The following is a 15,773-nucleotide window of genomic DNA, read 5'->3' as shown; positions in this document are numbered from 1 at the left end:
GGCTGTTGGGAGTGGTGCTACTCTCAAGTATCACCCTGCTTTCCAAGACATGAAAGGCAGAAGTTCCAAACAAAATTGCAAACTGAAAATATATAATATTATTTTCTCTACATCTGAATCCGGACCGCATTGTGTAACGAATTTCTCTTTAAAACACCTTCCTTATATAACACCAACCCGTTACAATGAAAGAATCACTAAGACTTTCTACTTACAAATAAATAAATAAATAAAATAAAATAAAATTCACGAAGGCTAAAGTGTCCCAGAAAAGAGAGAGAGAGAATGAGGAAAATCTATTTAAAAAAAGAACCCATGCTTCCAAGGGATCATCTTGGGGAGGCCTCATGTGAGATTCACTACAGTGATACTCTAAATTGTTTTTATTATTATAAAAATGTAGGTGCTACACCAAGTGGGTTGTGAAGAATGGTTGGAGGAGATGTGGGTCCCACACCAACTTTGTTTTGAAAACGGTTTGAGAGAGAAATATGTGCATTCCCGGCCGGACGTGGAGGTGGTCTAAAGTCCATCTCTGCAGGCACCACCACGTCAGACGGACTACATAAGGATCCAATAACTTTATAAGCACCAGCTCTAAGAACGGATTGGTGGTACAAGGCGGCGATGCCTGCCCCAATGAAAGGTCCTACCCAGAAGATCCATTGTTCATGCCACACCTTACTGTTGTTGTAGATCACAGCAGACCCCAAACTCCTTGCTGGATTAATGCTTGTGCCATCGATTGGGATTAATGCCAAGTGAACCAAAAGTATCGCAATTCCACTGGGTAGTGGCGGCAACGCCTTCCAATTCAAACACCAAATATCAAAAACCACATTCAAAGAAGAAGAATGAGGGTGTTTTTGTTATGGGTTTTGTTTACTTACAGGGATATGAGAGTCTCTGACCCTTCTCTTGGGATCGGTAGCAGAGAAAATGGTGTAGACAAGGACGAAGGTGCCAATGATCTCAGCACCCAAAGCACCTCCCTTGGTGTAACCTGGTTTAACTATGTTCACAACACCACCGTATCTGTCGAAGTGGGCTGTCTGAAATCCCTTTGCCAACCCTGCACCGCAAATGCAACCCAGACATTGGACTACCATGTACGACACTGCTCTGATCAATGACACCTTCCTTGCCAGTAACAGCGCAAATGTCGTTGCAGGGTTTATGTGTCCACCTACCCACACAAACATGAGATGATAGAAGTAAAGAAAAATCAGTTTTAAGTTGGTTAAATGTATACATGGTGTTTTGAGTAGCTGAGATTTAATGAAATACAAGTGGCATGTTTCCAATAGTGGGCACGACAAACATCACCACATATGCATCACTAAAACGAATTTGAATCCTCTCCACCCAGCTTGCTCATACAGCCATACACTCACATAAGTGTAGGATTCATATCGTTCTATCCTGACATGAGCAGGCCTGTGAGCGTAGATATAAGGTGTATGGGCAAGCTGGGTGGAGAGGATTTGGACTCCACTGAAGTACGAACCCAAAAGTATATTGTAAAGTGCTAGCTAGGCTAGGGCCACTCACATGGTGGTGCTTGTAGTGCCCAGGCCTTTATTAAATCTTAGTCTCTCAAAATATGATTTGGTTCGTTTCAAAGAAAAACTGAATTTTCTATGCTTAAAGTTGGTTATATGGGCATATGGTGTTTTGAGCGGTTGAAATTTAATAAAAGTCCGATAGCAACACATCAAAATGTTGGACGCCATGGCACTAGTCAAGAGCTCATCTTTCAAAAGTCCAGAACAAGTTACCAAGATATACAGAGAAAAGTACGCACCAGAGATATTTGAAGTGCAGAAAACGAGAACGAAGACCGTGCCACCGCAAGCCCATGCGATGCCGACGAAACCAACACCATTGCAACGTCTTAAGGTCTTAGCCGGGTCTGACATACCCATGTAACCGATTGAGGCTAAGGTTATGATACAAAGGAAAAGAAGAGATCCGACGAACTCTGCGATGAGGGCTTTGTAAAATGACGACCTTTTCAGTTCCTGAACATTGAAGAATGGTGCTGGAGGTGGTTCCTTATAGTCCTTTTTTTTACGTGGTCCTTGCTTCGCTACTTCACCTTCCTTCTCCATACCTCAGTTTCCTTCCTTCTTCAACAGATGAATATGTTTCTGCGTCTCTGTGTGTGCGTGTGAGAGAGAGAGAAAGGGGTAATGGGTTTGGGGACGGAGAAGAATAACTTGGGGTTGGTATAGTGATTAGGGAAGAGTAATTTATAGAAATTTAGGTGAGACAAATTGTCTTCTTTTTTGTTTTCTCTCCTGTACAAATTGTTTTAATTTATATATAGGGATAGAGATATTATATACATGCTGCTGGTAGACCCTTTTTGTTTTCTCTCTTTTTTGTAACTCTAAGAAGAAAAAAAAACCCTATTAGAATCGTGTTCAAACACTTGAAATAACAAAGCCATAATCCAGCATTTGTTTTGTAACAAATTTAATTAAAAATAATTGCATCCCACCAACCTGTCTCGTTTTAATGGAGAAAGTTCATTGATTTGTGCCTATTGCTATTTTTTTTATTGTGGGAGGGGAGGGTATGTAAAGGGATGAAATTTCTTGTTCGAATAAAGAGATTTATGCAATTTGTGCATGAACTAAAACTAAATACGTTCAATTTTTTAATTTCATTTTTTTATTTTCGTGGCGTCCTCGTTAATGTCATATTTAAAAAAATATATATATATATACATATATATATATACATATATATATATATATATATATATATCTAAAAAAATATGTATATATATATATATGTATATATATATATGTATATATATATATATATATATATATATATATATATATATATATATATATATATATATATATATATATATATATATATATATATATATATATATATATATATATATATATATATATATATATATATATATATATATATATATATATATATATATATATATATATATAAGATAACTTGAAAATGTAGTCAATTTGTCACTCTAAACCTCAATTTGCACTTAAACTGATCCAGATAAACCTTAGATTCGAAAAAGTAACTCCATTTTTAATTTATTAAAATCAAGCTCAAACACTTGTACAAAAAAAAAAGAGATAATCCAACAGTTTCTTACAAATTTAATAAAAAAAAAATTTGCATCCCATCTGTCTGTCTCCTTTTTATTGAATTGATTTGTGCATATTGCTAGTTTTTTTGGGGGAAGGTGGGTGGGGGGGTATTTAACTGGATGAAATTTCTTGCTGAAATAAAGAGATTTTGACAATTCATATATAGACCAAAAATATATATATGTTTTCATCAACTTTCTAATTCAATTTTTAAATTTTATAGTGTCCTCACTCATGCCGTATTTAAATTATATATAAAAGCTATCCTAAAAATATACTTAAGTTTCACTTAAACTGATTACTGATGCAACATCATATCCAAAAAAAAATATTCCATTTGTAATTTACTTTTGGCATCAGCAACAACATATAGCTGAACAATCCTTTTCATGCTTTATAGTAATAACTCATAAGGTTTCAAGATATGAATTCATATGCTCCCATTTTCCCCTCTCCAAAGTACAAGCCTGTTTTCTCAATTGAAACGTTGACCATTTTATTTATAATTAATTGCCATAACCAAACGCCCGTGGATCAATGGGTTGCACCCATCTCTTTCTCAGTCTCTCATCTTCTGGGAAACCATGCATGTTGCTTGCATGACAATGCCATTCATTTTAACATACTACTAATAATGGTTGCTTCATTAATGACATTCTAACTATAACCAAAGTAATAAACTCAAAGGAGTGCACGTAAGGACTTGAAAGTCCATGCTTAAGAGATGGCATGGGCTAGACTGAATTGCTAAGAAAAAGAATTTGAGAAATGGTGCCAGCCATGAGTTTTCAAAAATAAATAATAGAATAAAGTAGTAACAAACTGCCAGCTTGACTAGCAATGAGGTTTCTCTATGTTGGGATTGATCTACCAGAAGAAAAAAAATGTTGGAATAAAAAATTAGTTTAATCCTTTGAAATATTCGACAGTTTAATCCTTTGTAGATCCAAACGTTGTTCATCCAATGATCAAACTGATCTATGCACAAAGACTTAGACGCAGAGGATTTGGATCCTTTGAAATATTGGTAAGACCATCTTTTATACTTTGAGCTAAAGCAAATCTTTGCTGACATATAGAATGTTGTCTCTGTAATGCCCCACATCTCATTATATTATTATGTTAATGATATGTTAGAATGCTCCCAACACTCGAGATTATTAAAATAATGAGTAACGATTGGACCCCAAATCCATAACGAGGTCAAAACATATTTTCGTTTGTCATCACTGCATACACGATGGAATTATACTGTACTGAAGACGAGAAATTATCAGTGTAATTTTTAGCACCCGAAGATACTCAGAATTGAACCCTAAAGTAGACCTCATATGAAGAATCAGAATAGGCCCACAATCTCTTAATTAGGCCCATTATCCTAATTAAAAACTTTATTATATAAATAATATTGTATATGTTACATATAAAATGTTATGTGTATGGGACTTAGCTAAAGTGTAAGAAAAGAAATAGAAAAAAGGTGAAAAAGAAATAGAAGAAGATACGTGGAAGTAGAAGGAGAATTAAGTGAAAAAGTGAAAGATTGCATGAATAGAGGGGGAAGGAATTGATGACACCTAGAATGGATGGTGTCATCATGTAACTTTGGTATCACTTTATTATGAGACCAAATGAAGGAGAAACAATGAATAAAAAGCAAGAGAAGGAAGAAGATGGCATTGATATCCGAAGTAGAGAGAAGAGAATTCGTGAGAGAGAGAAAAGAGAAAAAAAGAGAGAGAGATCCTGGAGAAAAAATGAGAGAGAGAGAGAGAGAGAGGTGAAAATACAAGGGCACAATAATACGGAATCATCCCCTGTACTTGGATTTTTGGGACTTGTTCATAACGAACTGGGCACCCAATCAGGTAAAATTCTCTAACCTTAAGTTGCTATTTGTAAATTTAGTCATGCATCCGTTAGCTTGACCAGTAACTAGGATTGAAAATCCCTATTGCATAGTTGAGATTGTCCCAATTCGAGCATTTTGTCCTTTGACAGATTGATTCCTGTCTGCTAAAACGGCATTAACTTTTGTTGAAATCAAACGACTAAAGATGCGTTGAAAAGAGGACCCAAAAATCTACATTTCATATGTTTATGAGAACCTCAAAAATGATCAAAATGGCCGGCAAAGTTATTGACATGCATAGAACCCGACTGGCCAAAAATTGGGTTTGTTTCATACCTTAAGGAGTGGCCCTATAGTATGAATCATACATTTGAAAGAGAGAAAAAAAATCGTGCTTGATTATGTAGGGTAAAACTTTAATTTGTAAAGAAAAGTGGCTGGTTTAGAAGATAGAAACAAACTGGTATATTTGTAAGTAATATAACTCAATCCATGCTATGTACAACTATAGTGTATTTTTTATTATCATGACTTACTTGATGAATTATGTGTATTGTGATGCATGATGAACTATATAGTAATAATACGTACTTTTTAGTATCTGATTGATTATGCATGTGATTATCATACTCATGACTGATTCTCGGAGATGCAAATATTTTAACTATTTTGTTTTAATTGGAAATCAAGTAATCTACTTCATTATGCATTTATCATCGTTCTTGTATTTTAATGATTAAATGCGAAGTCTAAGTATGCCAGGCTGCCCATGTAAGTCCTTTAATACCTAAATTAGAAGCTATTGTGGCCAAAGTTAAAGTGGAAATATTGAGTCTAAGCGAATGATAATATACTACACAGTGTACATATAGTTTTGTGCCCCGAAAATGAAACTACTTTGGTAGTATTGTGACTTTGGTGGCTTATAAACTGATGTACATCCTCCATGGATCTGTTTAGATTTATATTAATTAAAGAGAAACTAAAAAAAGAGTATTTGAAAGAATTTGAAAAGAATTATTTTGGTAAATGATTTCCAGAATATGTGTTTTGAGACTGAATGTTTTATTATATCACCTGCACTACGATGTATTTGAAATGAGACAGAATATTTTATTTTAGAAAATATCTATGTTTATATTTTCATGTATAGCATGGTTGATATTCACTGGACTAGTCTAGTTCAGACCTCATTAACATGTGCATAGAGACAATTAAATGATACAGGTAATGGCATAGCGATCTAAGAGCAAGATTGAAAGCCCGACACCATTTTTTATTATGATAGCTAGTTTAGTTCATAACTAATGCACATATCATATATTTTAAGGGTTTATATATGACAATGAATATTCAGTTCAGTAGTTGTTGTAGTTTTGGAACACTAAGGTCTGTAATTTATCAGTGAACATAATTAAAGTATGTAGTTGCCATCAGATGATCTATTTTCTATATGTTTTCTCTCTTGATAAATTGACATTTCCACTGTTGTCCCATGGTATTTTGACCGTGCTATTAAAAGGAAAGGATGAAAGAAGTAACTGACATGTCACCCAATAAGGTTTAGGTGTCATGTGCCCCACCTGACCCTAGTAAATGAGGGCGCGACAACTCCCGTTCCGAGTACCCTTAGGGCAAACATTTTCCAAGAAAGGTTGACTTCTATAGAAACTTGTAAGACCCTAGTCCAAGTATAGAGGTCCATAGAAAATTAGCCTAGACAAAAGATGAAACGTGAGCCCCAACAAATAGTTTATTGAGCAAGATCAATCTTAAGATAAATTTGCTTTGGAAAAAATTGGAGTTGGTGTTGAAACAAATACCATAAAGTAGTGAATCGAAAAATAAACAAAAACAAAAACACAAAAGATTTAACGTGGTTCACACACCAATTTGATATGCTACGTCCACAGGTGAAGAAGAAGAGTTTTTCCACTATGTAGAAGAAGAATAGAAGGAGATTTCACAACCAATCGCCAATGAACAGCATTACTAGAACTCTCATCAAAACCCTAATCGAAAATCTCAAATTTCTCAATCAATTTATGGTAGGCGAACATAAGATACATATATGTAGACTTCAATCGAGTAAACGGGTCATTCGGGTCACCCACTAAAATATGTCGATGCGAATTCATCTTCCAAATCGGATACAAGAATTCAAATTAAAACATAACAGTTGGTAATACAAATTATGTGTTGCTACATAAATTCTTTTCACCAAACTGAAGCTTCATTACAATGAAGAAATTGTTTGGTGACAGGTAAAAGGAGAAAATGGTAATGATAGTAGAGGGCCAATAGGCGAGAATGCCTAACTCTTTATGTGCAATAGATTCAATGCATCAAATTGATGTAATCAGATGCTTAGATATGAAACCCTAGCAGTTGAACTAACAACCTCTTACAAGTTGCAACCTTTTTCCTTTAGAAAATGGTTCATCTCATTCAATAGAGCTGAGAAAATGTTTTGGAGTGTTAATTTAGCAAAAATTGTTGAAACACGTGGTCTTAATTACCAAGCCCAAACATGGAAATTTGCTGTGGAAAAAGGGTTCTTAGGATATAAAAAGCATATCTAATTTCAAATCTCAAAAGATTAACCTGCATTTTATTACAAATCTCTCTTTAAAACACCTACAATGATACCATCCACGAAAAACATATTGTTCCAGAAGAAGAAGGAATATTGTATTTAATTTCTAAAAGAGCCCATGCTTCTGAAGGAACCCAGAGCTTTAACTGCACCGGCTCGAAGAATAAATTGGTGGAAGAAAGCAGCAATGCCTGCCCCAACAAAAGGTCCTACCCAAAAGATCCACTGGTCTTCCCACACCTTATCGTTGTTGTAGATCACAGCAGCTCCGAAACTTCTAGCTGGGTTGATGCTTGTGCCATCAATAGGAATGGTGGCCAAGTGAACCATAAACACTGCGAAACCGATAGGAAGCGGCGCCAACACCTTCAATTCAAACGCGGAATATCAAAATCAGAGTCCGAGAAGAAGATCAATAAGAACATTTTGGTTATAAATTTGTGTTATGTGCTAGGGCCAATTTGTTGTGAAATAGTTTAAAAGGCTCGACTCAGTTTGTTCCATCAGCTTCAAAGCTTGTAGATTGATCGAAGTACCTAAAAGTTTGGCATACTTACAGGAACATGAGAATCTCTGGCGCTTCTCTTGGGATCAGTGGCAGAGAAAACTGTGTAGACGAGCACGAAGGTGCCAATTATCTCAGCACCCAAAGCAGTTCCCTTGCTGTAGCCTGCTGCAACTGAGTTGGCCGCGCCACCATACTCATCGAAGTAGGCCTTTTGGAAACTCCTCGCCAATCCAACACCGCAAATGCAGCCCAGACACTGGGCCACCATGTACAAGAATGCTCTGATCAGTGATACCTTCCTTGCCAACAACAGCCCGAACGTCACCGCTGGGTTTATGTGTCCACCTGCTCACACAAAATGAAAAGAAAGAACATATGGTAATTATAAGGACTTGGGTAGAACTCATCTTTGAAAGACGCTTACAGTAATAGACCAAGATAGAGAATACGAACCAGAGATACCAGCAGTGCAGTAAACGAGGATGAAGATCATACCACCGAAAGCCCATGCAATACCGAGTATGCCAACACCATTGCAAGGATCCGAGGTATGAGTTGGGTCTGACATGTCCTTGTACCCTATTACGGTTAACGTTGTTATATAAAGGAAGAGAACTGATGCAACAAACTCAGCTATGAGGGCTCTGTGAAACGACCATTTTGTGAGTTCCTCAGCGTTGAACAATGGTTCTGGAGGTGGGTCTTGGTAGTCCCTTGATACTTGTGCTACCTGCTCTACTTCCTTCACCATACTTTAATTTCTTTCCTTCTCCAAATGGGTGAGAGAGAAAGCTTGGAGAACTTTAGAGGTGTTGAAGAAGTTCACCACAAAGCCCTTGTGATAACGGTTCAAGAGATGGATTGAGAAGAAGACAGAATCTAGGGTTTGCTTCTGGGTTCCTTGAAGTTCTATTTATGGTAAAGTTAGCTTAAACAAATAGTATTAATTAACATAATTTTATTAAATTAATGGACCTTCACACCCTATTTCAGAACCCTATAAACCTAGCTTATTAGTTGTAAATTACTCTCTCATCTCTATGCTGCTGCCATGCCATGCCATGTTTTAGGTTACGTGGATGCACCCGGTTCTTCCTTTGTGTAGATCATTGTTACCGTTAGATTTTAAACTCAAACATTTTGGGGACGTTAGGTCAAATATATTCCATGGATTGCATTTATTGTCGTGTTTTGATAATGATGTCTCCTTATCAATGGACTCATGCAAATAGAACTCGAGACCGGAACGAAGTCGGTATTTAAAAACGGTATCGATCGATTCAAAGCCGATATTCTGTCGGGACAGGTGTAAAAGAGCTAGAATCCTTGGTCCCCATTTTCGTTGGCAATGGGTTGGTAGTTTGCCATCTGTTCCAACAGAATCCGTTTGGTGAGAAATAAATAATAGTTTCCAGGGTTAGGGCGGCTTCGATATTCGAGGCAACAGCGAATGCATAGCAAATCGGATTACGAGAAAGATCGACCAGAATCGGGATAACTCCAAGACCGGTCCGAGCCGGTCCATCCGCTTTCTTATAAGACCGAGTCGTGCTTAAGTCCGGTCTAACAATCATTTTCAATAGTTTCTGACACAAGGCGTCGTTAATGGAGTGACCAATAACGCCCACCATGTATAAAGCTACTCTTCTTTCTTTCTTCTTTTTCTTTTTCTTTTTTTTTTTTTTTTTCAACCTCGGTTTCCAAGGCTTTGTCCTGACTAATCTGGTGTTCAACCCGGGTTGCATACCTATAGCTGAATTTTATCGGGTGTACCATCCATCTCTCTTGAATGAAGCACATAAATCCATGAATCACATTCAAAGGTTGAAGTAAAATTTAGAAAATAAAAAAATATATTTATTTTAATTTAATCTGAACCTTTGGATGTACATGTGTCCTTCATCCTGAGAAAAATGGATGGTCCACAAAAAAATAAACCTGATAAAAATCTCATTTATAGGCCGTTTTCTCTTCCCAAATCATTTAAGGCTCACACCACGCCACAAAGTTGTCTCTGTCGAATTTTTAAAAAATCATTTACAGTGTTGATGGCATACTTATCAGAACTGAACTTGAATGTTGCGTATTTACTATCACCGACGGTCGAGATCAAAATCTCGTTTGAACGTCCATTTCGAAGGTGGTGAAAACTAAAATAGACAGTCAAATCTCAACCGTAGACAACAAAGTGCTGCAGCACTGAAGTTAAACCCATACTTATCATTAAAGTCCTCTTACAACTTCAAAGGAAACTTAGCTTCTTTTTCTTTTTTTTGAAACAGGTAATGTCAATGATACTATTTTTATTGTTTTTCGAAACAGAAACACTTGGTACCTTATCACGGGGATTTTTTGAGTTTCTTCCTAATTATTTCCCATAAGCTTGTTATTTCTGGGATCAACAGAAAATTTGAAAACTATTTGCTAGTCATATTTTGCACATTTTCTAAGCGCACACATGAAATCAATGAAAGAAACAATACCTATTATTCAATAACTCTTAACAAATTGCAGAGTACATAGCTTTTTTTTTTTTTTTTTGTGTGTTAACCAGTGCATAGTTACATTGTTATCCCCAAACGTTACCCTAATGTTTTATTACAAATTTTTCTTTAAAACACCATAAATAATACCATTCATTACAACAATGAAAGAACCACGAACATGGAAGTGTTCCTGAAGAAAAAGGAGGAAATATTTATATAATGCTTCTCAGTAAGAACCCATGCTTCTCAGAAAGTAGCAGTGCTTCTGAAGGAACCCAAGCTTCTGAAGGAACCCAGAGCTTTAACAGCACCGGCTCGGAGAACGAATTGGTGGTACAAAGTAGCGAGGCCTGCCCCAACAAAAGGTCCCACCCAGAATATCCAATGTTCATTCCACACCTGACTGTTGTTGTAGATTACAGCAGCTCCTAAACTCCTGGCTGGATTGATGCCTGTGCCATCGATTGGGATCAAGGCCAAGTGAACCACAAATACTGCGAACCCAATAGGAAGAGGCGCCAACACCTTCCAATTAAGACATCAAATATCAAAATCAGAGTCCAAGAAGAAGAAGATCAATGAGCTGGTGATGATCGATCTTGAATTTGGCATACTTACAGGGATGTGAGAGTCTCTCGCGCACCTCTTGGGATCAGTGGCAGAGAAAACGGTGTAGACAAGGACAAAGGTTCCCACAATCTCAGCACCCAAAGCATCTCCCTTGGTGTAACCTGGTGAAACTAAGTTTGCTGCACCACCATATCTATCGAAGTAGGCAGTTTGGAATCCCTTTGCCAACCCTACACCACAGATGCAACCCAAACACTGCACTACCATGTACAGCAATGCTCTGACCAACGTCACCCTCCTTGCCAAGAACAACCCGAATGTCACTGCTGGGTTCATGTGCCCACCTGATCATGTGTATCGAAAGTTAAAATTAAGAATGTTTTAAGTACCAGTAAATCAGAAGTTCCGTAGTTGGCTTAGTCTAACGCCCATATACCAAATTGGGCTCCATTAGATACTTAAACAACAAGAGTCAGATTGATAGAGAGCATACGCACCAGAGATACCGGCAGTGCAGTAGACGAGAATGAAGATCATGCCCCCGCAAGCCCATGCAATACCGAGGTAACCAACACCATTGCAAGAATCAGTGGCCGACATGTCCTTCTCACCAATTATAGTTAACGATAAGACATAAAGGAAAAGAACCGATGCAACAAATTCAGCGATGACGGCTCTGTAGAAAGACCATTTTGTGAGTTCCTCAAGACTGAACAGTGGTGCTGGAGGGGGCTGGTAGTAGTCCTTTGTTATATGGGCGCCTTGCTGTGCTTCCGACACTTCCTTCGCCATATCTACCTTAATTAGTTTCCTTCCTTCACCAAATGGGAAGAGAACAGCGAAAGAGGGAGAGATTCGAGAACTTCAGAGGTGTTGAACAAAGTTCTTGAGAACTGCTGTGTTAATAGATCAAAAGATGGAGAAGAAGGCAGAAGGGATTGCTTCTGTGTTCCTGGAGGCCGACAAAGTGGTGAGGTTCCTATTTATAGGAAACCAAGCTTATATAATTTGTAATGATTAGATTAGTTTTATTATGGTTTCGTATGTATATATAATTTGCCTTACCCATTTGAACTTTTTTCTATTCTAACCTAAGTATGAGTTGCTTCATATGATGGAGAAATTAAGTTATGCACATTTTTCAACCACACCTTTGAATTAATTAAATTATAAAAAATAATTTAATTTAGTCATTTCTTTTACACAATTTAAATGTATTCATATTATATCAATAAAATATAGATTCAAATTGTCTACATCAATGAATATGTCAATTATCTTTCCATCAAGTAAGGATGGCATGCTAAGTGTTTCTAGACAATTCCACACGACTGAATGATTTAGATTTAAACCTTAGTTTAATTCCACACCTTTCTGTATCTTAAAATATTTGTCTAATTTTGTCACAAAAATTCTATTTTATATGTGAATGTTTTATAAAGATATAGAGCATACTCAATGTTTAATGCTCCCTCACTTGCTGACTCTCAACCTGTGTCGAAAATGTATTCCCCAATACATACCCACTTCTATATTAAGTGGTGATTGTCACCTTATTGTTGATCTCAGGTACACCTAACCTCAAACATATGACAAATATATATTTGATTAATTAGCCATACTTTTACTTGATTTTTTCCATTAATTATTGAATTAAATTGGTAAAATATTGGAAGAAGACTTACGCTTTCTTAAGTAAATGAAAATTTTCAATAACATCCAAAACGTTATATTAAAATATTTCAAAATTAAATTAAGCAATCCAATTTAGAATAAACCAATTATGTTGCTGTGATGCTAAGCTCTTTTCTGGAATTCCCTCGGCTTTCCATTGTCAACCCTTCCCAAGAAATGCTTCTACAAGGAACTATTCAGGCCTGGGATAAACCCTGGTTAGACGAATCTTGTCTTAGGTGTGTGTAATAAGGAGATTTGCAAACCCATAAGGTCACACGTTAATCTTTTAGCAACCAAATAATATGTTGATATGGTTGAATTGAAACTCTCAGAGAAGATATCTAAAGAAACAGAAACTATATATGAACTCAGTAAAAACCTAAGAGCTGATCACAGTGGATCTTGGGTGCGCCCTTCAGATGTGGAACTCTAGACCATTCTATCTGAAATTTGAAGCTAGTAGCTCTGTGATCAAAACCTAATAGTTCTCATTCATTTGTTCATGGTGAGTCTCCCTTGGAGTTTAGTTTTGCCACGTAAGATATTAATGTTTTATTATTCATTTTGGGTTCGGGGGAGTTTCTAGAAGATATGATATCGTGATGTCCTGGCAACCCCGATGATGATGACGAGGTGGGGCAGCTGTGAGTGCATGGACGAGGAAGGTTAAGAACTGACTGATCAACCGTCAATGGAGAGGATGACTGAGATGTGCCAGGCCAGATATTACATGATCATGCATGCATGTTTGGATAGGGATACGTTACCGGCCTATACAGCAAAGTCAACCATAGATTTCAGATGGATGAAAACTGCAGCGTATGGTGTTTTATTAGCCAAGACGCTTAATCTTTCACACATTCTCATCCTTTCAGATTGCAAGCTTGCAGTAGACTCCATTACTGGACATGAACAAGACATATATAGACTGGTTATGCTCTGGTTTAGTTCAAGAGATTAAAACTAGCTTGTTTCTAGTTTTAATCTTTCTTGCTTTCAATATGTTCCTCTGTAATTAGGTTCCAGGTCTTTAGATCTGGCTTTCTTCAGACAGAAAAAATTGGGTTTGGACTCAGTCTCCACCCCAGTTCATGTTATCTGACTCTGCTTCACTTCCCAGACAAGTTGTTCTGAAAGAACACTTGTGATATATGAATAGATGATTTTAGTTGTTTGAAAAAAAGAAAAAAAAAAAAAAAAAGAGGGTCTTTCTGACAGGTTCTCTTTTCGTGATCCATGAAGAATCATGTCCATCTAAGAAGCCCAAGTGGGGATTTTTATCGGTTTTTATTCTTTGCATGTTCTTGTTCCATCTAGTTGACCGTCAGATGGTGAACATGTGTCATATTCTAATTCTATGGTTAAAATTTTTTTAATTCTTAACCAATTCATTCCTAAAATAAATTATATCTCCTCTCCTCCCCTTCTCCCCCTTCAACTCCAACATTCCAGCTCCCCACCATCAGATGAGTGTTTATTGTATTCAAAGGAGCTACCGAAGTCCTAGACACAGCACCAACAATGCCCCCCCACTGGTCAACCTCCTCTGCAAAGGGTTCTATGTCTTCAACTTAAGCTTTAGACCTCCCCTCTTCTTCTTCTTCAACCCTTCCAATGATTCTTCAGCCTCACCCAACACTTTCTCCAGTTGAATGTCCTGAAATCAGATTCCGGTGATCATACATACTTCAAATACAAGTCTGTTTATGGAAGCTTCAAACCATTGTCTTTTGGATTCAGGAACTAAAGGATATACCAAAACTCATTCCCATCTAACCTAATATTGGCAAATAGACCTCCTAATTGAAAAGAACCTTCTTGGGGACCCCATTGTAAGCCCATCCCAGCACTGGAAAAGAACCTAACGGATTAAGAAGGTTTATATCTCCATTGTAAGACCCCATTCTTGAGGTTTTTTATACCTCAAGAAGACAAGAACCATCTCTCTATTTATTAGCGGCCATCCTCAGATCAGTTGCAGCTGGAGTTGTTTCGGTGGAGTGAGAGAGGGAGACAAACTCATGGACACAAAGACAATGGGGGGAGAGAGTAAGTCAGTTATCTGACATGTAATTTACTACCCAAAGGGCATTTGACTTTCAAATTATAAATGAGTGACATGGGGATAATTAGGTCCTTTTACTCTCTTGAGGTCAATGACTCAACATGATCATTTACCAAGTCACTTAATAGAATCTTGGTTGAAAACCTACTTGTGGTTAACTCGTAATTTAAAAAGTGGGTGCCACAAAAAATTTGAAAAGTGGGAACGGAATAGCTAGCCACCGGTGGTGATCAATTACAAATATGATTCAATCCAACATGATTTAAGCCCATTTGGAGTCTGCATAGCGGTCATTGAGATTTGAGAGTCCATTTAAAGCCTGCCCAGGCCCATTCTTGGAGGGATGTGGAACACGAAAGAAAGGATTTTACAAAAAAAAGTTGAAAATGCAAGCCCCATATTAAATAACATAATATTTCTTTTTCATTCTCCTCAATTCTTCACAAAATCACTTAAAAAGTATAAGAATTTTTCAAGAGATGGGGTGAGAAAAATTATTTCCCTTGAATCACATAGAGTTGTCACTCTGTAAATTAACCCCAACTAAACAAACCAGCCTCAAATTTAGCATTTTGTGGAAAAACTTGCGACGTTTTGTCTGGAAAAGATGGTGACTTACAATCTTTTTAATTTTTCTTCCCCGGGATAACTTAAGTATCCAAGGCCAAGGCCTACATACCTTAACTAACCTTCTTCATGTTGATGAGGTAGGAAACAAAAATATGTATTCTTTCGTATTCTCAATTCTGGTATTTTTTTCATTATTTTGATATGTTTAGCATTTATTTTAAATGCTAATTTTTATTTTAAAAAAATAGAAAAAATCCCCAAAGTTTCCTCTCCCAAAACTTGGAGAATCTCTCTTCTAGAAATTTCTCA

General features: G+C 36.8%; 3 protein-coding genes across 3 annotated transcripts; all 3 read right to left on the bottom strand.

Moving 5' to 3' along the window:
- Positions 1–95: 95 nt before the first annotated feature.
- Positions 96–2,237, bottom strand: LOC149023527 (aquaporin PIP2-5-like). Its single transcript, XM_089142807.1, has 3 exons — positions 1,805–2,237; positions 891–1,186; positions 96–806 (listed from the first exon to the last, which is right to left on the bottom strand). The coding sequence occupies exons 1-3, from the start codon at positions 2,109–2,111 to the stop codon at positions 390–392; spliced, it is 1,020 nt and encodes a 339-aa protein (XP_088998933.1). The 5' UTR covers positions 2,112–2,237; the 3' UTR covers positions 96–389.
- A 5,286-nt stretch (positions 2,238–7,523) lies between these two features.
- On the bottom strand, positions 7,524–8,969 carry LOC149023526 (putative aquaporin PIP2-5). Its single transcript, XM_089142805.1, has 3 exons — positions 8,550–8,969; positions 8,146–8,441; positions 7,524–7,954 (listed from the first exon to the last, which is right to left on the bottom strand). The coding sequence occupies exons 1-3, from the start codon at positions 8,845–8,847 to the stop codon at positions 7,688–7,690; spliced, it is 861 nt and encodes a 286-aa protein (XP_088998931.1). The 5' UTR covers positions 8,848–8,969; the 3' UTR covers positions 7,524–7,687.
- A 1,616-nt stretch (positions 8,970–10,585) lies between these two features.
- On the bottom strand, positions 10,586–12,129 carry LOC149023525 (aquaporin PIP2-5-like). Its single transcript, XM_089142804.1, has 3 exons — positions 11,650–12,129; positions 11,201–11,496; positions 10,586–11,107 (listed from the first exon to the last, which is right to left on the bottom strand). Exons 1-3 carry the CDS (start codon positions 11,942–11,944, stop codon positions 10,829–10,831), a joined length of 870 nt encoding a protein of 289 aa, XP_088998930.1. The 5' UTR covers positions 11,945–12,129; the 3' UTR covers positions 10,586–10,828.
- Positions 12,130–15,773: the final 3,644 nt, after the last annotated feature.

The sequence above is a fragment of the Hakea prostrata genome, chromosome 2 (genome assembly GCF_041222555.1).
Source record: "Hakea prostrata isolate BN-2017 chromosome 2, UWA_Hpros_2, whole genome shotgun sequence".
Lineage (NCBI taxonomy): Eukaryota > Viridiplantae > Streptophyta > Magnoliopsida > Proteales > Proteaceae > Hakea > Hakea prostrata.
The sequence above is the reverse complement of the archived record's forward strand: the minus strand, read 5'-3'. Positions and strand labels throughout refer to the sequence as shown.

Excerpts from the sequence above, each read along its gene's own strand:
- LOC149023527 (XM_089142807.1), bottom strand. The coding sequence starts at position 2,111 with ATGGAGAAGGAAGGTGAAGTAGCGAAGCAAGGACCACGTAAAAAAAAG. Across the intron at positions 1,187-1,804 it reads CTGCACTTCAAATATCTCTG|GTGGACACATAAACCCTGCA; the intron begins GTGCGTACTTTT and ends TTGTGTGGGTAG. Across the intron at positions 807-890 it reads TCAGAGACTCTCATATCCCT|GCGTTGCCGCCACTACCCAG; the intron begins GTAAGTAAACAA and ends TTGAATTGGAAG.
- LOC149023526 (XM_089142805.1), bottom strand. The coding sequence starts at position 8,847 with ATGGTGAAGGAAGTAGAGCAGGTAGCACAAGTATCAAGGGACTACCAA. Across the intron at positions 8,442-8,549 it reads CTGCACTGCTGGTATCTCTG|GTGGACACATAAACCCAGCG; the intron begins GTTCGTATTCTC and ends TTGTGTGAGCAG. Across the intron at positions 7,955-8,145 it reads CCAGAGATTCTCATGTTCCT|GTGTTGGCGCCGCTTCCTAT; the intron begins GTAAGTATGCCA and ends TTTGAATTGAAG.
- LOC149023525 (XM_089142804.1), bottom strand. The coding sequence starts at position 11,944 with ATGGCGAAGGAAGTGTCGGAAGCACAGCAAGGCGCCCATATAACAAAG. Across the intron at positions 11,497-11,649 it reads CTGCACTGCCGGTATCTCTG|GTGGGCACATGAACCCAGCA; the intron begins GTGCGTATGCTC and ends ACACATGATCAG. Across the intron at positions 11,108-11,200 it reads CGAGAGACTCTCACATCCCT|GTGTTGGCGCCTCTTCCTAT; the intron begins GTAAGTATGCCA and ends CTTAATTGGAAG.